Raw genomic sequence first — 22597 nt, 5'->3', positions numbered from 1 at the left:
GTCATTTATGTGAAGTATTTGCTTTTGTGCAGTACAGTGTAAATGGATTTTTGTTGCATGGTGTAAGAACCCTAAAAAATATTTAATAGCAAAAAAGAGTCTGAAGGATAGAGCAGTGCCGAACTTGGAAGTTTTAAAGTGAAAATTTCTGCCTATATGCCCTTGTCTGAGAGACAAAGTTTTTGTGTGTATCAGTATTCGTTGATCTTTTCACGATTGCGGGTTTCCATACCTACACACACGCCGCAGATGGTTAAGTAGTGATGTCTGCCTTCAAACTGCTAATATGCATGTGCAACTATGGCATATATGTTAGATATGTATAATCACACATGGGCAAAGCAGCTTGAAAATTCAGCTCCAAATGCTAATTGCCTTAGTGTATCATTTTTTTGTATAGGGGAAATATTATAGTTCTCCTTTCCCTTCCTTTTACCCTTCCCTTCAAGGTTAATGTTTTTGCTAAGACAAAAGAAACAGAAAACCTCGGTTAAGTATCAGCAAAGGGAGATTGGTATCTATAGAGGACGTCTAGAGGGCATGAGATATGATTGTCTCCTTTGAGGTGTTGACGTCTTTTGGACCATTTCACTGAAAAGAGTTAGGAAAATAGTATTGGCTTGTTGTTAGTAATGGATTTGCATTAATTCCATCTGTGGATGTGGAACCCATTCTTTGGTGGAAAAACTAGATTGCTTCTTTGTGGCTGACAAGGTAATAACTCCTGAGTTTGTCTGAATGCTGCCTGCTTACCGGGCTCTGCTAAGCGACAGCTGCCTGTCCATCCCTTTCTTTAGTTGTTTGGAAATAAATGTGAAAGCTTAGATTCCAAATATCCATAGCACAGTCACATCATAAGTCTGCACAGTATTTCTCCATTTTCTTTTTATCCTCAAACACACTTTGGAAAATTGCTCAACTAACTTGAGATTTGGAGTGACTCCATAATCAGAAACAGAGTCACTCCAGATTGAATTTCTTCTTTAAAAACACATTAATAAAGTCTGTGGATTTTCTAATATGAATGGAATAAAAATATGCACAAGGCAAGGGCTGCCAAAAATAAGCATAAAGTTAGTTTATTGTCATATGAGATGTTATTAGCTCCTCAACATTAAGCTCAGCCTACTTGTTTATTACACTTACGTTTCACACACTCAACTGCTCTTCAGTGTGAAATAGCATAATTTAAAATAAAAAATAAAAACATCCTCCCTTTAATTTAATCAAGGGCAGGGAACTGCTATTGCAACGTAAGTCACTGTCCCTCATTAACATATCCTTTCACAGGAAAAATAGTATAGTGTTTCCATTTCTGTAATCTGAACAACAAACATGTTAATAGGTATCAATTACCAGCCAGTTTCAGTACTTAGAACCAGTAAGAAGGCCAGTGTGAGGGTTTCACATCTGTTTTTAGTGAAACTGTTCCTGTCTGTGGTATTTAAAATTTAAAGAACTCCTGTTATTGTGCAATTGGGAATCCTAGGGGAGTACAATGTTAATGAAATCCATAACATGCAGGGATTTTATGATTGCATTTTCAAGGCATTCCTTCAAAAGGGATGACTGATTTCTGCCATGGCAGCAGTAATTGTGTTTTTACAGAGTAGATTTAATGTTTGCATTTAAGAACAGCAGTTACGTTTACACTCATCTGAAAAAGTAACATATGAAATCTTTATATTTTGGGAACTTATTGTATCTTATTTCTGAAGTCTTTGAGCAGGAGCCATGGGCCGCTGTGCATGGCAAGCCCTTGTGCCTCAGGGGCACCCCAATGGGTCATGGCTAGCAGCCCCCCAGGGCAGCACAGGAGAAGCACCCAGCCAGATAGGTGCTGTCAGCTAAAGACACTTGAGACCCACGTGTGTGGTTTTGAAGGGACACTGATTGCCTGTTACCAGGGTCACTGGAAACCTGTGCTATCATCAGTCCTCATAATGGTGTGGGTTTTCAAACCCGCAAGGAGCAACACCTTCTGGGTACTTTTACTGCAGAATCTGTGTGTTTTCTATCAAAAGGTTTCTTCTAATGAGCATATAACACAAATCTTTACTCTCCCGCCAAGCTGGATGATAGTTTCTGGGTGGCACAATTTTTCTCTCATCCTGTAACACTGAGGGAGACCTCCAGCTTGCCCAGAAAGCAAAGTATGTTTGTTAATAACACAAGATCTTCAGTTCATATTATGGCTGGGGTTGGACAAAACCATAAATCCAGTTTGAAGAATCCTAGTATCAGTTCAAAACTTTGCAGCCATAAAACAAAAAGCACTACTCTGGTATAAACACACTCTGCCAGTTCTAATTTGTTCAAAAAAGGTTAACAGGGGGTTAACATAAATAGACATTATACTCTGGATTGAGTATTATCTGTCATTGTGCAGCTGACATAAGGCCATACGCTCGGATGAACTCCCTATTGTGTGTTCTAGCTAATATGGCATAAATGGCTAATCCAGCCCAAATTTGTACTGCTGGGTTTCTTAGCAGGACACAGATCTGGTATCACGTGGAAATGTCCAGAGTCAGAGGGTGGCACAAGGAGCAGGTCTGGTCGCTCCCTCTGGCTTCTGCCTGCCCGTCTCCACCTCGTCCTGCACCCATCCTTTAGCACCTATGACTATGCAGAGTCATTTCTAGACCTCTAGACCTGTCTGTCCTAGGAATATCAGCTGATCTGGTGCAAAATTCTCCGTCTGCATCTTGCAGCATTTAGGAATCTGGAGAAAGGACAGAGAGAGGTAAGAACCGGCCTCCTCAAAAAGCAGCCTGGGAGATCCCCCTCACCACCATTGATTGAAATATCAGTTGTTTATTTAACACTAACTCTCCCGTTCAAGAAAAATATACTTCCGTTGATTTAAAGTACTTCTTTTGTATACACTGCTTTACCAGAATGAGAGGGAACCTCTGAGATGGAATTTTCCTTCCACATTTGTCTTCATTCCTTTACATTTGCAGCAACGTACATTCTTCATTATTTGCTCCTTTGCAAGCATAACCCAGAAGCATGCATCACTGATGTGAACTGGTATATAGATTACTACAGATTTATTCCTGTAGCACTTCTGAATATAATTGCAGTCTGTAATTTGGTGTCTTGACCTTTCATCTATGTCATAACTTATTTCCTTATCAGGTATTCACTTTAAAATATAGTCAGTATTTATATGTGCTGCTGCACAGCACATTTGTCTCATTAACAGGTTTATTCTTACATCAGGCAGCTGTTTAAGTTGATTTTACCAAGCAAGCTTATCTAAATATTTCACATGAAAGCTCAAGGAAGTGCAAGTCAACAATGCCTATTATTTTTGTTCTTATTATTTCTGTTTCTCTTGGAGTTTGATACTGCAATGAAGTGCATCATATTACTGCATAGAATAACATGAAACCTGGGAAACCTCAGCCTCCCAGTTCTTCTAGCCTTTGAAGGACTGCCTAAGAGCTGAAGTTCAGAGGCTTTGTGGTGGGGCTTGCCCATCATTAGGAAGCACACTGACTTGAAAGCACAAAAACTGTCAGTCCTTTGCTCTACCACTTTACAATGCAAGTCATGTATTTGGTTCATGTCATTTTACAGTTTATAACTGCACTCCAGAAATTACAAAAAGCAGAGTTAGTTTTGTGTGGAAAAGTGTTACCGTTATCTTACGGTCTTAACATACTTTGCACATGGGCAAAGAATGACAAAAGAATATTTCTTTCTGGAAATCACAGCCGGTACAGACTATGACACAGCGCAGAACCAGGGTTAATTGACCCAGCAGGATACATTCGTACCTTTATTTACTGTGACATGGGAATAAATGGTAGAGTTTCACAAAGGCAAGTACTGAAATTAGATGAGAGGGAGAGGGAGAAATAAAACAGCTCTACAAAGTATGAAGGGTTTTTTGATTATTCAAAGTGCTTTAAGAGCTATTTTAGTACCAGAAAGTTCCCAGCCACAGATTTATCACTCTGGGGAGGCTTGAAGGGATGCTCAGAGAACTGAGCCTTATTGCTCCAGAAGTGCAGGTGCAAAATGCAGTTTAAAAGAAAATCCTCTCTACCTCCCTCTGACATGTTTCAGCATCAGCCCTAATACAGAGGGGAGTCCTGCATGGCTTCGAGCAATCCTGCATGCAACATATGGAGGAGCAGCAGAAGCAGAGCCCCTCTGAGCCTCCACTACCAGCCTAATCATTATAATAGTTTCAGTTCTTTCAGGGGATCTATTATGCAGAGATCTGAGTAGTTTGTATATAACTCTGTAATTACTTATGCATCCACTTCCCAGTCCAGCCCTACATCCCCTCAACGGCTGCAAGACAGATGGCCCTTTAGAGCTGAGATAGCGAATAAAAAATGTGTCCAGCAAAAGCACTGATTCAGCATCTACTAAAATAATTTTGTAAATTTATCTCACTTTCACTAGTTGGTTCCAGGAGGGAAAGAAATTAAAAACTTTAAATATGTTTTTAAGCTAAATACCACAGATTTTTTTAAAATCATGACATCTTTTTCTTCTACTTTCTTTCACAGAAATTGAAGCCAATTAAAAAACTGTACAAAATTATTCTTCTCTTTTTTTTTTTTTTACGTTCACCAGGTTCACATGTTTGGCTTGACTCAAAACATTCGTTATTGTTTGCTGGTTTTCAAACTGCCATCAAGCCAAAAAATCAGTTGTTTGTGCCATTCTACTTAGTAGGGGAGCTCTCTCTCAGATGTCTTGCAGACCCCACGCGGGCTGAGCAGCCTTGCCCACCCAGCTACCAGGCACTGCAACACATCTGCTCCACCACAGCCAGGATTTTCTGCAGATGTGAAGGAAGGAATCTCAAAAGGAGATTTTTCAAAGTCCAGCAGAAATAAATTAATCTACAAGACTAAGCAGGTGTCAAACTGCGGGTGAGGTAGAGCTCAAGGCTAGAAGTTAAGTGACTAAGGGTAGTGGCTAGAAAAAGCCGTAGGTAGGAACGCACAGCTGAGGCATGTTATAATAAGCAGAGTTGTTACTGAGCTAAAGGTCTCTGTTCTCACGGGGCCGACCCTGGGTTGGAGGTGATAGGTGTACTGCTGAGTGCTTTGCAGAGACAATTGTGCATTTTTATTCACTCTTTCTACACCTGACGAGTAGTATGAAGCTGACGAGTCCTATGGGCCCTTCCCCATCCCAGCATCCATACTCCAAATTTTCTATTGCTGAGCTATTATTTGCCTCCCCTGTCCTTGTGTCATCCTGCTTTTCTGTTCCAGTTTAATTCTTTTCTGCCCATTAGGTGACATTTTCACAGCAGTAGCAAAATAGGTAAAGTGGAAGGATAAATGAGATTTCTTCCAAGCGGTAAATACCTGCCCTTCAGAAAGCAATTTGTCTTCTTCTCACCAAAAAAAAAAAAAAAAAAAAATATATATATATATATATTTCAGCAAGGAAGTACCTCCATTTTTGCTTTACCTCTAATGTTTTCATTCAAGGTTTAAAAAACTCTTTAAAAAGGCATCAGAGTAAACTCCATAGCTGTCTGATAAACAAAACCTGCTAGTGGAGAAAACACAGTTGACCAAACACTAAGCTGAGGTTCGATTCCTCTGTTTTCAGGAACAACTGGCTTCTCATCAGAGAAGCACTGTTTACACGTAACTTCCACCAGCCAGCTGTACCTGTGTAGTCTGGTCTTTCTCTTCATTGCAGCATCCTGTGCTGAACTCATTTCTGGTGTTGATCCTCTGAAGCTGCTGAAAATATTGATTTGTCCTACCACATATAAAACCATGGCATATTTTAACTGGTCATACATAGGTTATAGATTATTGTACTATAGACTAAGGTGGCTTTCAGCCTTAACAGGGACAGCAGCAGGCTCTTCCATTGCAAATCCTATTAAATTCAAGGTATGGGCTGAAGGGCTTACATAGCGTAAATACTGTTATCAAACCGTAGAAAGGGGTGTTTCCCCCCTTTCATGATATGCTTAACTAAGAAAATACATCCTATGTTTCTTTTTAAAAGCCACAGCACTTAAAAATCAATAGCTTTGCTCTTTACCTAGCTGGAGATAGAGCACCTTTCAGGGTGACAGAGGGGGATACATAAACCAGGCACCATTAGCTGGCTAAAGAAACCCTGGAAATGAAATCCCTGTGGCTGGAGTTTGAGTGGGCTTTGTTGAGAGAAGGGCAGAGCTGGGGGCAGGCAGTGTCCCTGGTTTGCTTTAGCACCAGGGGGAAATTGTCTCAGTGGTCTCTGGCCTGCACCATCCCTTCTGCTGTCCCCCTTCCTTCTCCGGCATGGGACAAGAGCACCGCTCTCAGCAACAAGTCTTCCAAATCACAGCTTCAGAAGTATTTAATCTATACGTGTGCATTTCCTCAGAGCTACGAGGGACATACCAAGGAAAAAGCAAACTGATCCTTGCGTGCTTAGTCTTTGTTTCTCATTTTTCACCGTACATTTGCAGTACCCTCACCACACCATCTAACTGCAGCTACCTGACATTTTTCTAGAAGGTGGTAGGAACTCATATTTTAAAAAGCAGTGACTTGCTTGGTGACCCAGTAGTAAATTAAAATCATCATACACAATGTGTATGAAATAGAAAATCGAATTTTGGTGCAACAAAACTGACAGTTCCATTTAACAGAGAATAAATGAATGCAGACTCCTGTGGATGACTGACTGATTTAAAGAGACTGTGCTGATTTTCCAAGATGAGAAAGCTGATCACAAGAAAATACATGTATTTCTATGTGACACAGGTTATACACCTATTCCAATTGCCAGTGAAATTAGGCTTAAAAAGTATTAAATCTTAGACACTGGCACTTTTTCCTCATTTTGTTGCTATTTTTTCATAGAAAACCCAAAACCTGAACTTTCAAAAATATCTCAGTGTAGCAAATTCCAGTGATTTCAGTGGAACTCTGAACACAGTGATAGCAGTCAGATCTGTCTACATCATCAAGGTGTGCTGTCTGAGACAGCAGAGGTTTAATTCTGCATAGTATATCATCCCCTCACCAGCTTCCTACCTAATTAGCACAGGTATGCTGCAAAACAGGAAGAAGCAGAGGTTATTTCTGTGTGTGTTTACATGTGTGTAATGTGCTTACATTCAAAATACCAAAATGTGTTAGAAAGCAAGCCTTTCTGCCTGTACCCTCTGATTTTAACAGGACAGCAGCTGGCAAAAAAAATGCTATGGAAGAACTTTATAGGCAAAATTCAGTGTTTTCCACCCAAAGCCCAGTTGTTCACATGTGAAGCAGTCTGATAGAGAAGCTTTGGATTAGTTGTTTCCCATTTGTGCATTAGTTGTTTAGTACTCAGTAGGGGAAAAAAAGTCCTACAATTACGTCCTTCTCTCAGAAAAGAGTGGTTGTGCAAGTATTGCTATAGAGTTTCCCTTTTCTATAGTTTCTAGCACAAACTGGGGAAGGTTACATTCAAACTGCACTAAATAGTTGTCTTCATTCCAGATCAGAGGATTAAGCTCAGGTTTAAAATTAAATGTAAATTACAAATAAGTATTCAGAAAACGTTAATTAAAAGTATTACGTTCCTGACTCATTTATTGCTCAGCAAGGGTTCCTAAGTATCTTAGCTGGAGAAAGGGGCCATTCACATTCCTCCCTTTTTGACCAAGTCATTGTACGTGTCTTAGGTTATCCATTTGCAAGTTAATGTAGTGCCAAAGCAAAGGTTTTCATTTTGAAGAAGTAATATTTCACAGCAAGATATGCTCCTGCAAAATGTAAAACAATCTTTTTCTAAAGCACTGGGAGTTAATCAGCCTTTCTCTTCATTGCTACAGAGAGGGTTCAAATGGCATAAGATGCTGATTACTTAGATCCCTGAGTCTATAGAAATCCCAATACGATTACATTTTCCTCCCTTTGTTATCAGAGTTTATTGTATCTTGCTGTTCAGGTTTTAAGTGATTTTCAAGTAAAAAAATAAATTAAGAAGAAGGTATTTTCTGAGTCTTCTGAATAACGATCATGTTACATCAGAGCACCACATGAATGCATAAGGTGGAGCTTGCAAATGAATAGCAGAAGGATCGTTCCCTATGACTACGTGTGCACTGGATGCATTTCATACAATACAGTGAGCCCATTTCAGCAGAGCATTGCATTGCTCTTGCTTTTAAACCAAACTCCTTCAAAGTCTCACACTAAAAATATCACACAGAGCTAATGTGTACCAGTGGCAGTGCTTATCCCAGCCCACTTGCAGCATTTCTCTTTCACATTTGATCTTTATAGTTTCCATACTGGAGCGATTTGGTTTGCTGAATTCTGGAAATGTCTCAAGTTGAAATGCTAGTGTATTAACCTGCTGTACTGAGTCTCTTTTGTTTCTCTTTACCAGAGTGCTGCTTGCCAATTTTTACAACTACAGCAGATTTTACTATTCAAACAGAACCAGATGGAACACCAGTTCAAAGAACATGTCAGAATTAAATATTTCTTTTTTAATTAGTTGCTTCTGATTTATGCAAAAAAAAATTAACATAAGAGTGGGAGAATGTGCCATGAATCCAGATGCAACACAGCCCACACAAGCATTATCTTTTCTCTGTCAGAGACACAGAGGCCTTTTCTTTCATTTTTTCTTGTCTTTTCTTTTTTCCTTTTTATTTCTGGATTTAATTTTTCTTACATTTTCTGCATCTTTTCCTCCTTGAACCAGCCCCATAATGATGACTGAGATTCTCTTACATTCATCAGTCAAATTTTTTCATCCTTATCTTAAATTCTCTCTTGTAGAAACAGGTTGATCCACCTCTAAAAAAATTTACTGCACTCAGCACTGCAATCCCAGCATCAATATCTCAATGTGGTAGCATCCTTTGAGTCTATTCTTTGTTTTCAGTTGGGGGGATCTTTACACTTATGTTTTTTCTGCTGCAGAAGAGGATTTGGGCAGAATGTGAAGATTGTGAGGAATATTTCAACTGTTAAAGAAAGTTCATTTCATTTTTGCTGCCAAGCATTCCTATTTCTTTGGCATGAATGTTTGCTCATCTTCTCTTTCATGCTTCCCCATTTTTGCCAAGTCACATAAGCATCAGTTCAGTAAAGCATACTGACTGAGGACAGTTGTTAGGCACAGACTAGAAGTTGAGCGTGTGATTAGCTGCTCTCTCTTCTGGGGCTTTCAGGATGTTGCTGTCAAGGTCAATAAGAAAGACTTCAGTGACTCAGGAGAGATCTTACTAACAGCAATATTTTCTCCTCACTTGCTTTATGGAGCTGCCATAAATATCACTGAGAATTTTGCACAGAGAGCTGAGACGGCTTACGGCCTTAACTATTCTCCCTTAAACCCAGGATGAAAATTTACCTCTTGTCATTAATCAAGGAGTTGTGCTCTTGTAATGACTACTCATTTCAAGGATGAAGACCTTTGGAAGTAATTTTTAACCAAACTAATTAGACTATTTTAGAATTTCTACTAGAGCCTGTGCCATTTTTACTTAGCATTATAATCTTCTTTACTTAAAGCTCAATAAAGAAATTAAGTGATAGTTTTATATACATCATGGGAGAGCATGATTGGTCAAATCAACAGCAACACCTAATAAAAAAGATCAGCTCTTTCTTAATTAAATATTTGACAGAAGAACAGTGAAGCGTCACAACAGTTAATCTGACTCAGAGCACTGTACGCTATCTGGGGAAATGACACAGTTCTCTAAAAATATTTACTTTGGTATGTTGTGTCAAGTGATGGATTATACAGCTTTTCAAGCCACAAGAGATGCCCACAACAAAAAGCTTCCTGTTGTTAATCAAACTCCAGCACTTTGTCCTTTATTTTCTCAGGCTGTTGAACAGACCTACAGTAGGAGTGTTAAAAGCTGGTAAAACTGCTCCCTTGCTACAGCTCCTTCAATGACTGTATTTATTTAGCAAGGCAGATTTTCATTCTGAAAATAAGGTCTTCCATACTATGACACGGTAATGTATGACGACAGGAAGCAGCAATATTAATTTCAAGTTGTGTATGTTGTGTGCTGCTCTTTATCCAGCAGTTTGCTAAGATTTGCTACATGATACATTGTGCAGAGCTAAATATTACTTTTTCCTTGTCCTTAACTGGTCTCTAATAAAATGCGTATGCCACCCCTTACATATCAATGTCTTAAAAATGTGTCACCCACCCACATTTTTTGGAGACAGTAAGACAGCAATAAAAATATTTTTCCTGGATGCTAAAACATGTTGCAGAATAAATACAAATTCATACATAGAAACAGCTAGCATCTCCTCTTGCAGGAAAGAAATTGATTTTAGAAGTAGGAACAACTGGGGGTTTTTTTACACGAACATTTCTCTCCTGGAAAAAAATACACACTTGAGATGTTCCTCATTTCTTTTAAGTTAGGGGCCCATTCCTATAGGCAAGTCTGCTCCCAGTCTTGTACTTACGAATAAACGCAGTCACATTGCAGCACAGGCAATTATCAAAGGCTATGTTTTTGGATAAGGCCCTAAGGCATCATTTTCTAAGAGTGATACACTTTTTAATCTGAATGAAAGTGAACAAAATTTGAAAAAAGAACTAGCAACATACTGCAGCTAGTCAAAGCTGAAACTCTGGTCATGGAAATGAAATGTCAAGATTTCAGGTTTGGAGACAGCTGCCTATCTCAGATCACAGCCAGACAGCGTGCAACAACTTACAAAATCGCTTGCATCCTCTAAAATAAATACCAGATGTTTGTTTATCATATGTGCAGAAAGTTAAATGTTAAATAATTGCAGGGAAATGCATTTGATGTTCATCTTCAAAAGTACTGTATTTCATCACCACCTCTCTCCACAGTTCATTTTAACATGAAACACAAGTTCTTGAAACAAAAAGGACAAGGCGGCCAAAACAGAAATCTAGTTATTAAAGATTTGTATTACTATCTCAGCTGGAGGAGACTGGATTTGAGAAAAATGGGTTGCCTCTGGTCATGTTAACACTTGGAGACCTCTGTGGAGAGGACATACTAAGCTGACTGGAAATTACAGAGACAGTTGGACTCTGTGAGCATAAGCCTCCAAAAAGCATCAGAATTCCCATATGTTTGGTGACACAGCTGTCCTAGAGCTACTGCCCTCTGCAATGATTCCTCTGGATGACATGGTACAGAAGAGCTGTGGCTTACCACAGCTACATTTTGGTACCTTCAGGTTCCAATTGCTAATAGCAGTTGATATGGTTGAACTTCAACTCTGAGCAGTCCCTGTGACATTTAGAATGTGTATTTTATGCACAATTTTGCATTTTACAGAAAGCAAAGTTTCAAAAGCATTAGGAAGAAAACAAAATACATCACAAAGTGATTAATGAAGGTGAGCTTAACAGCCCCTTAAGATGTGTCATGCAGTTTCCAAGGTAGCCTTTACATAATTTATTTCTATTGTCTTAGTTAGAGAAGAAGATTGGTACATTTAGAGCTTAATTTACAAACATACTTAGGCACCACAGAGGGGTGCTCAGCGTTGCAATTCTGTTTGCATGCACCTGCAGAGGAGCAGTTCCTCTCCAGAGGCCACTGCAGAGAATTGTTAAAGGGAGGAAAATCCCTCAAGCTCTACCTCTCTTCTGGACCTCTGCACTGACATCGAGTACTAAAAACTCCAGCCCTTCCACTTCTCTGCTGCTTAGCCCCACCTTTCTTGTTTGCACTGCTCCTTTCTCACAAAACACTGATGGAGAAAGGTTATTCATTTTCCCTCTGTCAGTTTGTGAGCAAACACCCCCTGGCATGCGGCAGGTCTGGGGTTACAGCTTGCTTTTGCAAGGGGTTCAAAGCTGTGGTGTGCAGCTGAACACTCGAGCCATCAACCTCCAGGCACTCCAGGAGAGGACTGGTGTTGACATAGTTCCAGTTTTCAAGAAGCCCATAAAGATTTGTTGATCCGGAGAGAGCACATCTATGTGAAGGGATGTTCTCCCTAACAAGAGATGTCCCCCTCCTCCTGTACCGTATTACACAGTTACTGGAGCCAGGAGCACTAATGATGTTGTCTCTTCCCTACCTATAGGCAATAAATTAGAGGTCTTCTCTCTCTCTCTCCCAGTGAGCTGTTAACTTCTGGCAGGAGAATTTCCACCTGCCTTTTGAATTCTGACAGATTTTAGTCATGAAGGTAGATGTCTATATCATTTGTGTGTTTAGGACTTTGTTCTGGGCAGTGGGATAGATGCTGTAGGATATTTAGTGCCCCAGGAGTTAAGGAGTGTGTTGAATACAAGCATTTGGGACCAAGCAAAATTTGTGGACCTGAAGTTCTTTGATGGGACAAGTCTGAGTCGCCTGAACAGTCAGTGACTAGTTGCTGTAATTGTTAGCTCAGGCATCGGCTAATCAAACCTTCCCCTAAACTCCCAATGTTAAATTTTAACTTGGCTTCAAATACCTAGAACTCCTGTAATAGGCCATTGCTTGACTATATTCACAATGAAGCACTTACTGTATATTAAAAAGCCCCTACTAGAATCATTTCAAATCAGTTGGAACGGTACAGGCTTGGGACCCTAATCATTTCAAAACTGAAGAGCTGTTTCAAATTGTAAGAGAAGCAGATCATTTAAATAACTTAGCTCTGCACTCCCTCAGACTTCCAGATTTTCAAGTGCACTTCAGCCTGGAAGTGAATGTGGTATTGGACATAACTCAGTGCAGCACACTTTACAATCAGCAGAGTACAGTTTGGAGAGCATTTGAAGTTAAGCTGAGATTGCTCAGCGCAATGATGCCCAGATTCCCCCATTAACTTTCAGATTGCAACAATCTAACATCTGAGACTCTCCAGTTACTTTAAATCACTTGATTGTTTTTGTAAGGCAGTGCTGGGATTTTTTAAATTTTTTTTAAGACTGAATTTTTTTATCACGACAAAACAAAATGTTGCAGTATTTCACCCCTAAAGACAAGGGCTAAAATGTTACATATAGACTTTTCCAGCCTTAAAAACTGGGGCAGGGGAAGGGGCTTTGCCCTAAGAGCTAGTTCTATCTGTCACACACAAGGCTGCTATTCTTGTGTTGGAAGACTTAAAAATGCCTTGCATATGACATGGGCATTGAGAGAGCAGCCAGTCTGTCCTCAATAGCACTTCCTTCAGCCTTTTGACAGAGAATGCAGAGCATGTTGATTTAACCGCTCCAGTGCCTTTGGATATATGACAGACATCCAGGAAAAAGGATGCCTGTGGGACACAGGGGACTGCATCCTGCGTACTTTGGAAATAATGAAAAAGCCTGAGACGTTCATGGGACATTCACTTGAGAAGGGTTAATTCAACCTATTATTATCCTACTAAAGTCTGGACAACTGAAGTTTAGGGGAATAAATTACTCTGATTAATATTTTGTGAACAGTGTCATTTTGTATTGAAATTAAGTTGCTTTCTTTAGGAAACAAAGAGAAGATTCTAGCTGCAGAGAGAGGGTGATGAATTTGATTTTAATTGGTTTGTTGTTATGGCTAAAGAAAGGCTGTAAGGAAATGGCAGGTGTTTCAAAGCTGTGGTCACTAACCTGGCTGTGAAAAAGTTTTGTGCCTACTTTCAGCCATTTGGCAGCTGGACTTGCGCACTGGGACAAAGGTTTCTTTTGCGGGCAGAACTGACTTGCGTAGTCACACTCCAGTACTGCACATCATCCTCCTAACTATGCTGATGCATCTTCTGTGATCCCACATGATGAACTAGATGAGGAAACAGATCTGGATGACAAATAAATAACTGGGGGAGGGGAAGGTGAACCCAAATCACTTGTCCTTTTGGGTGCAATGTAACTTCATGAGAGAAAGAGAAGGAGAATGCGTGGAGAGGCAGCCTCCAACACACATTCATGTGCACACCATAGCATTCATTTCTCCAGCAAGTTCAAAATGCCATTATTTTCTAATAATTAAAGTTCACTACATTTGACAGTTGCAACAGAATTATTGCACTAGTGCCAATGCTTCTTTCTATTTTCTTCAAATACATCATACGGTATAGGCAACTCATTTGCCTTTTCCCAACAAAATCACAGTTATTTGTAATTGTCTTGTGACTAACTGATACACCATGGGATTCTTTTCTCCTCTTCTGTTTGCGAGTGATGAGCTCCTGGGTTTTAGCAGAATTCTTGTTATCATTCCCTAAGTACATGACTTTGATATTGTACTATTAAATTTCATCCCATCTCTAATACTGCAGTCCTCAGGGTCATTCCGTTCTCACTGCGTGACTCTCCTCCATATTGATAATGCCTTGCAGCTTTGTGTCCTTAGCGAATTTCATTAGCATCTATGCAAGGTAGTTAATGGAAGTATTAAGTAAGATTGTTCACCAGACTGGTCCTTGAGGAGCTTCTCCAGTAACTTCTCTGCAGTCTGGTGGTTCCCACTTGTAGTAATGGGGTCTCTGGTTCCTCTCCCACAGAGGAAAGATAGTTCTCTGGCAGTGTGAATCGTCCTCCTGGCTAATTAGGCAAATGTTCCCGTCTCCTGTGATGACACTATTTACAAGAGAGGAGATTATGGCTACATTATTATCAATGCTATATTGCAATTTCCTCTGTATAAGATCTTTATCATCTTTGTGAAATGGGGGCAGGGGGGTGGAGGGGGTGTCACTTCTGCAGTGTTGTTCTGCTGTGAACTGATTGTCCTCATGTCTCAATTTGTTCATTACCACAGGTAGATCTAGGCCTTCTCCGCTTTGTTTCTGGAATTGGGACCCAAGGAGCCATCTCAAAAGAAACAAAGAAAGAATATTATCTGAAAACATACCGCGTAGATGTCAGCTCCAATGGAGAGGACTGGATTACACTGAAGGAGGGAAACAAGCCTGTTGTAAGTCTTTTCTCTTCTACCTCTCTTTGGCCAAGAAATTACCTCTCTTAGGCCGAGAAATAGGCTGTTGAACTGTTTAGTTACTGTCAGTTGTCAGAAAAAGAGGGATAAGTTATCACAGGGTTAATCAGGTTGATCAGGCTTAACAATATCCCAAATCCAAAATATTGCTATTGTCTCAGTAGTAATGGGCCACAGAAATTGTTTATCCAAAGCCTAGAGAAGCTGAAAAGAGTGTAAAGTGCTGTCCTGTCTGCTGTACCCACCGTAAGTTGAGTGGTCTGGGTCTTTTCCTTGGAGTGTGCTGCTGTTACTCAGTTTGCCAGAGATTTTTCCATGTGTCCTTGAGAAAAAACTTTATGGGGAACCTTTTAAAAAATGTGTAGGTCCTGTAGGTCCCTTATCTGCAATGAAGCTCTGGATATGCAGTGTGTCAGTGCCTCAGCTCCCCATGCATAGCCATGCTGTCTTGCAGGAGTGCTAGCAAGTCATTAGTAGTTTGTTAGACTTCCAAGCATCTCAGTGATGGGGGTCATGCAAACAGATAATTAGGCACATCTTTCCATCCTTATAGATTTTTATCACTTTTCCATTTATCAGCAGATTTGCTCTCTGTGACCTCCCAATGAAAACAGCTTTAGATACTTGTAAGAAAAATCTTCATTATCCACTACTGTGCCCATAAAGCTTGTGACTGAGAAGTCAATTCTGCTCCAACTCTCACATGAATAGTCCCGGTGAAGCTGTGCCTCCCTTCCCACCTCTCTCAGCATGTGCCTGGGAGCAGCATCCCCAGAGGCTGCCAGGGGCTGATGCAACTTTTTTGTGACCCTTCTGTGAAGACCCAGAAGAGCTGTGTAATATTAAAATCTATCAGTGTAATCATATCTAGCTCTAAATATTTGGTTACTGGTTTGTCCCTGATTCATCTGTGAGTGCTATGCCAAGTCTGCTACATTTATCTAATCAAAATGGTAGCAGTGTTTAACACATAAATCTTTCTTCTTTGAAGCACTTCGTAAAACAATAAAAATTGAATCCTGAAAGCTTCTTTTTGACAGGTATTATCCTGGTTTTACAGAGAAGGAAATTTAGAAGGTCAAATGCCACAATGTGGGTACTGTGTAATGATGTATAAAGGTACAATAACTGACGTGCCCAAAGCCACAAGAGGAGCCAACGTTGTGGCTGGTATGAGACACAAAGTTTCCTGGCTCTGGTTCCTGTAATCTGAACAAATGCCTCTTTCAAGATCATACCGTGACTGATTTTCATGACCAGCTTCAATTTGTAAACTTTCCAAGAGTGTATTTTACACGAGTTTTTCTTGTATGCATATTGACATCAGACAGCATTGTCCTTAATTAGTGAGAACAATTCCTAAACTTGTGTTATTTATTCAAAGCATTTATAAAAAAAACCAGATTTTTAGAATGGCAATATTTTGCTGTTGACTAGGACAAGAAAAAACTACGCACCAGTCTTCCTCTGTTATTTTTATTCAAAGAAAAGTTAAGGAGACCTGGCTACTGAAGGAACAACAAAATCAGGTAGCCACAGATGAGTGTTGCGCTAACCACGTATAAGAAGCTGTGTACTTTTGAGAAAAGACTCATTTTCTCGGTCAGATGCAGACCTTGAGAAAACTACAACAGATCCTCCCAGAGAAAAAAAAAAAAAAAAAAAAGTTGCTGAAAAGAAATGCAGCTCCATTTAAAATCTCTTGCCATATATGAAACTTCTATATTAAACCCCTATGGCAGGGGCGTCGGAACTAGATGATCTTTAAGGTCCCTCCCAACCCGAACTGTTCTATGATTCTGAGCCTGATCAGTTGAGAGCTGTGCGCTGCTAGCCTCTGCTCCAAATTAGTGCAGTTCTCACAAGTAACAAACAGGAAAGTAGACTGTGTGTGTAAGAAATGGGAGAATCTCCATAAAAGAAGAGGGGTTTCTGTCCGTGGAAAACAACAGGAAATTGGTCCTTTCTACGTGAGGGAGAAGCAGGAAGCTGAATCACCTTCTTTGGACTAGAACATTGCAAGGTTTCAGCTCTGCTAGGAAGGAGTGTGTCTGCAGGATCCTCAACATGAAAGCACAGCACAATCCTGTCCCTTCTTGTGGAAGTCTCATTGTTCATCTAATTTGACTCTTAGCCTCAGGGGAGACAGAGAAAATCTTAGAGCCTGCTATATATATTTTAAAGAGACTTCCATTGCAGTATGCAAGGAGAAAGTCTGAGTACTTGTTAAAAAGGATTTAAAACAGAAGGTTAACAAAGCAAGGTTTGCACAATACATTCTGCAAAACTCTTAAGACCAAGGACAGCGAAATAATATGTTTTTATGCTAACTCCATATAGGACTTTTATGTGAACTAATTGAAATCCAAACCTTTAATTTCGGCCTGGGGTTCTGTAGCTTTTTGCGTCATACTACAGGTGTACAAGGAATAAAACTACCCTAATGGGGCATTAAGGGATTCTTCCAGGACATGGCAGTCCTTGGGTAACAAAGGCCAGCGTATGACATTCCATCATATAGCTCTGGGTATTAGGAGCACCTTAAAAAAGGCAGGGAGTGGACAGACCCTTGCTGCACTCAGGTGAGCTCTTACGCTCAAGACAGCTCTCAGCTCCCCGGCCTACTCTGCAGTTATGGTGTGTTATGTGACTCTGCAGGTAGAAAGAATTTTTTAGTATCATTGAACAACTTACATCTGTGGTTTTTCCTCCCCCAAAAAAAGCTTATCTGTCTGCAATAACTGTGTTAGGAGTTCAATGAAATAGTCCCCCATGCAAGTCTTTTGTCTCATCCACCCCCGCAAAATAACCCTGGTTAGACCTTGTATCGTAACTATCTGTAAAACACAGAATTATAAACACCATTTAAGAGAAAGCCTAACAAATATGTACTTTTTCTTTCCACACAAAGGTGTTTCAAGGCAACAGCAATCCAACTGAGGTTGTTTACAGACCTTTTGCCAAACCAGTTCTAACACGATTTGTGCGAATTAGACCTGTGTCTTGGGAAAATGGAGTATCACTGAGATTTGAAGTTTATGGCTGCAAGATAACAGGTAGGTGTGGGGAAGGATTTTAAACCCAAGGAAATTTCTTGTGCCTATGCTGTGGGGTTTATTGTTATGAGTGAAATGCATCTTCACTATTTCCACTGTGGTCTGAATGCAGAAATGTTAAAAATAAATAAATAAATAAAACAGCGCAACACAAACATACAGTGTTATCTGAATGTTGTTCTGGCATTACCTTCTTGGTGTTCAGCTTTAAGAAGTGAATAAATAAATAAATAAGTTTTAATTACTTTTCTTGCAATTATCTTACAGCTCCATGCAAAATATCTGAGATACACAGGTATTTTGCAAATTCCCATCTTGTTTTTCCTTCCTAACCCTCCAGTCCCTCTCTTTCATGCCCGCTATTTGTAGGTAGTTCTCAGCAGGTTTCCCAAGGAACAAACATACATAACTAGCTTTAAAAGCATTGCAAGGTACAAACACTTAGATCTGAAGCCTATTCAAGCAACTAGACATACATAGTCAGGTTCCCGCTAGTGATCAATATTGGAATGTCACTCCTTTATATCACAAAGTAACTATCAAACTGCTTTCTGAAGCATCAGCAAAAGGCATTCATTATCATCAAAAGAGTATCTTGAAAAAAAAAACAGGCACTTTTTAGAAGTCTTTTTTTTCTAGCTTTAGGATTTCTAGAACTCCTTCAAAATCGAGTTGTTTTTATATGTAGAGTAAAAATACAACAAGATATAGATTAATATTTTTTACAAAGCTGTTTTTTCTAAAAAATATCTAGCATCATTTTATAGTGCTTAGTACAGTTCATTTGCACTAATTTTTAATAGTTCCGGGGACATTTTTTTTTTCCCTTATGGTGTTTTCTTTAGTCTTGAAAACGTTTCTTAGGACTGGTTTCCATACAGCAGGAAAATAAGATTACTGATTACTATGTTATAGAATACCAGGTCGTTCTATGAAATCTTTTCATATTAGATGAAGGTAGTATCAGCTGAGCTACTGTTATATTCTGTATTGGAAATCCTCATTCCTTGTTAGCAGCTTTTCATACTTCTAATTTATATTTATCTGGGACATAAAAGAAGCAGCTATTTAGTTTCTATGTAATTTGAAAAAGCCTGTAAGACCAAAGAAATACAATAGGAAAATCTCAAATACAGCAATAAATTACATTTTACAGAATGTGTAAAATATTTCCATTTCCAATGTCACCAAAATTAAGTAATCTGTAACCAAGTTTTGCCTGATTTTGGAAGTTTTCTCTAGGGAAATATTCACAAATTCAGATGTGGCTCTGCACTCTTTGCCTTAGCAAGAAGAATAGAAAACAAGAATAGAATAGGATTTTCTGATCCTTTTGGTTCCCATCAAGCCAGAAATACTTGTGGTATTTTGGTACTTCCTGCCAAAACTAGGAGATGCAAGTTTGAACAAATGAATGTTATATACAAATCCAAAGAGATTGTTTTGGATATAAGAAAGAAATAAGTAATTGCTTATGGTAGTTGAGCTGACTGATGTGTCCTGTTTCTGGTTTGGTGCTTGTTCAGATAAACTGTTTAATTTATTTGATATTTTTCTCTGTAGATTATCCTTGCTCTGGGATGCTGGGTATGGTGTCTGGGCTCATTCCTGACTCTCAGATTACCGCATCTACTCAAGTTGATCGGAACTGGATCCCAGAAAACGCTCGCCTCATAACAAGCCGTTCAGGTTGGGCACTGCCACCAACTACTCATCCATATACAAATGAATGGCTGCAAATAGACCTTGGTGAAGAAAAAAAAGTAAGGGGCATAATTGTCCAAGGAGGCAAGCATCGAGAAAACAAAGTATTCATGAAAAAATTCAAAATTGGCTACAGCAACAATGGATCAGACTGGAAAATGATCATGGATTCCAGCAAGAAAAAGACAAAGGTAAGGAGGAAAGCTCTGCACTAAAAAAAGCTGCATTAAAAAAACCTTTTGCATTAGATTTCTACATATCTGTCTCTGACCTTAGAAAAGGCACACAGTTGGGATGAAGCCAAGCAGGAGGACCCCTGAAGGGATGCTGTGGGAACTGTCCCATGCCTATGGGTGGGAGCTGGCCTTAGGACATTCGCCTCTCTCTGTGGCAAAGGTTTTGTTTATTCAATAGCTAGTTTAGATTTGATTTCTGGCATGGGTGCTGTGCCTCTGTGGCCCCTATGTTACTGCAAAATCCCATGCAATGCTAATATGACACACTGCCAAAAATGCAGAGTTTCCTCTGCAGTTTTTCCACTGACAGTGAACGAACTTATTTGAGGCTGAATTCCTTTTCTTTTCCTTCTTTTTTTTTCTGAGCTGTAGAAGGGGTACCTGTTGAATTTCTGAACTGCCTATAGACTGCTTTGAGAGTTTCACAGGCTCTCTTTAATGGTCTGATCCAAGTCCCTCTGAAATAGAGTGATGGAGTTTTTGATGTGTTACCCCATCCCAAGTGAAAAGTGCTATTGTACTGTCACCAGTGAAGCATCTTGGAGGTTGCTTAGGAATAAAGGGCAGCTGTTTCTTAGGTTGAAGCAGAAACTGCAAGAATTTACAGAGGGGGGCCAAATGAATTGCTGCGTTAGATGCCAAGGAAAAGAAAATTAGTGTGGCCCAGAAACATTTCTGGGAATGTACCTATTTTGGTTTGTCTTTAAATGTATGCTTTTCAGGTCATAAACTGCACTGAGTGTTTAGCTTGTTTACCCCAAATACCATTCTTAAGTCATTGTTGCTCACAAAGTCCATTTTTGCCTCAAAAGACAGAACCCTTTTTTAGTCCTCCCACCCTGTTCCTTGAGGAAATCAGTGAGCTCACAATCCTGTTCACAAACTGGTGCTGCAGCAGTGGAATGATCAGAGAGTCATTTACTAAAATGGACCCTCAAAAGGCAAATCAGCGTGGTGCTTGGCAGATGGGAATCGGGAGAGTTACTCCATATCTCTCTGCGTTAGTCTGAAAAATTAGAGGTAAAAGCTGTTTGGCCATATAGACTCATCCGTTGGACAAACCTGTGTTTCCTTAAAGGAAAAGCTGAGTGGGCCCATGGATGTAGCTTTTCCAGGCGCATTTGGTAAATATTGGACTTCATTCTCTCCTGTTTTAATCTCACTGAATATGTCTGCATTTTCTCACTTCTCATCACTTTTCATCATTTGTTTTGGGGATTAAAACTAAATGAATTCAGCCTTTGCAGTCAGCTCCTTTCTCTTGTTACCATGAGTTTTGACTTCATCACAAAGTGTGAAGAGAGTGTAAATCAACAATGGGATCTAACCATTTTCTTCCTAAGATAGATGTTGTTTTGACATGTACTTCTACACTGTGGCTCAATGAGGGAAAAAAATAATGCCATATGCTTTCAAAGCAGTGCACCGTCTGCTGCATGGCTTTCTGTTTTCTAATACAAGCACTTGCCATCATTGTCAGAAGTTAGCAGTTTGACAAGAAAACTAGTGTGCTAACTAATGCACTGAGCCCATCCTTAGCTTTCATCAGTTCCAGAAATTAACTTTCAAGATTAATGGAATGGAGAGGGCTGGAATTCAAATCTCTTGTGGCATAATTACAATTCTTCCAAAAAATTCAAGACATTTAATAAACTTTCCTCCGAAGCACAAGTTTTATTTAAAGAGAATCAGATAAATCCCATGATTTGGGAGTCTGAGGGATTTAAAATGTTAATACTGGAATGTAGTATTTTTAAATGTAAGTGGAGCTGGATGGGACAGCATGCTATAATGAGTCACAGCAGGAATGTGGATGAGAAACAGTCCTGTTGTATGAAATGAAACACATCGTTTCACTTGGTTAAAGTCTTGACTTTCAATAAACAACTGCATTTTAGGAAAAGAAAGAGCAGTGACAAGCTAAACATATCAACAGAATATGTCCAAAGGATGAAACATCACCTTGTTTCTCAATGTGATCTTGGTATTCATGCCTGAAGCTCCTTTCACTAGGACTACCATAACTCCTTCCTCTTTGGCTGACCCAATTTCTGCTATTTCTGAATGTGCAGGATGTTTTCCCTTTAGCCTAGCTCAAGCACTCAAAGGGGTGAACATCACAAATCCTCAAATAGCCATGCAGAACCCCATTTTCATTTCAAGATCCAATTTGTGTTTCTTGTCCATAGTCTTACTCAAGCTTACTCCATAAAGTCATCTTTCTGTTTCATATTTATTTCCTTCTTCCACTTTTTTGGGGTTCTTTACACCTCCTCTTATCATTTCTGGTACAAGAAACTACTGAATATCCTGACATTTGGAACAATCTTAAATTTTTCTGCAATGTTTATTTTTATTTTAAAATTCAGGAAGAATTTTTTCCTCTCACCAGTTTACCTTCTCTTTTCTTTAGCTATTATTTATTGTAACTTGTCTTTGTAACGAAGTAAAGCAATTTGTGACATAGCCTGTATAAAAGACACTCACAAAGTGAAGTTTTACTGTATACTCCTCTCTCCTCCCCCACAAAGAATATCAGTACGTGTTTTAAATGAACAGTCAAAATTGAATCACAGGCAGCTCTGCACTACAAAAGACAATGATTCAATACAATTCTAGAGTCCTATTGCATTCTAATGCCTATGTGTCAGTACTCCAGTACTGATGTCTTTTATAAAGCAGTTTTCATTATAATATGTTGCTATTAAGACTACTATTAAAAAGGAAGCAAGGAT

At 39.4% G+C, this 22597-nt stretch overlaps 1 protein-coding gene across 1 annotated transcript in view; it reads left to right on the top strand.

Moving 5' to 3' along the window:
* Nucleotides 1-22597, top strand: part of NRP1 (neuropilin 1) — a 111306-nt gene that overhangs the window by 64434 nt on the left and 24275 nt on the right. Inside the window, exons 7-9 of the mRNA XM_086467495.1 lie at nucleotides 14690-14845; nucleotides 17778-17922; nucleotides 19486-19817. Of these exons, the coding sequence (XP_086323621.1) occupies nucleotides 14690-14845; nucleotides 17778-17922; nucleotides 19486-19817 (633 nt within the window). The remainder of the gene's footprint in view (nucleotides 1-14689; nucleotides 14846-17777; nucleotides 17923-19485; nucleotides 19818-22597) is intronic.

Source organism: Leptosomus discolor, chromosome 6 (assembly GCF_034619465.1).
Source record: "Leptosomus discolor isolate bLepDis1 chromosome 6, bLepDis1.hap2, whole genome shotgun sequence".
Taxonomy (NCBI): domain Eukaryota; kingdom Metazoa; phylum Chordata; class Aves; order Leptosomiformes; family Leptosomidae; genus Leptosomus; species Leptosomus discolor.
Note: the sequence above shows the minus strand (reverse complement) of the source record. Positions and strands in the feature narration are given on the sequence as shown.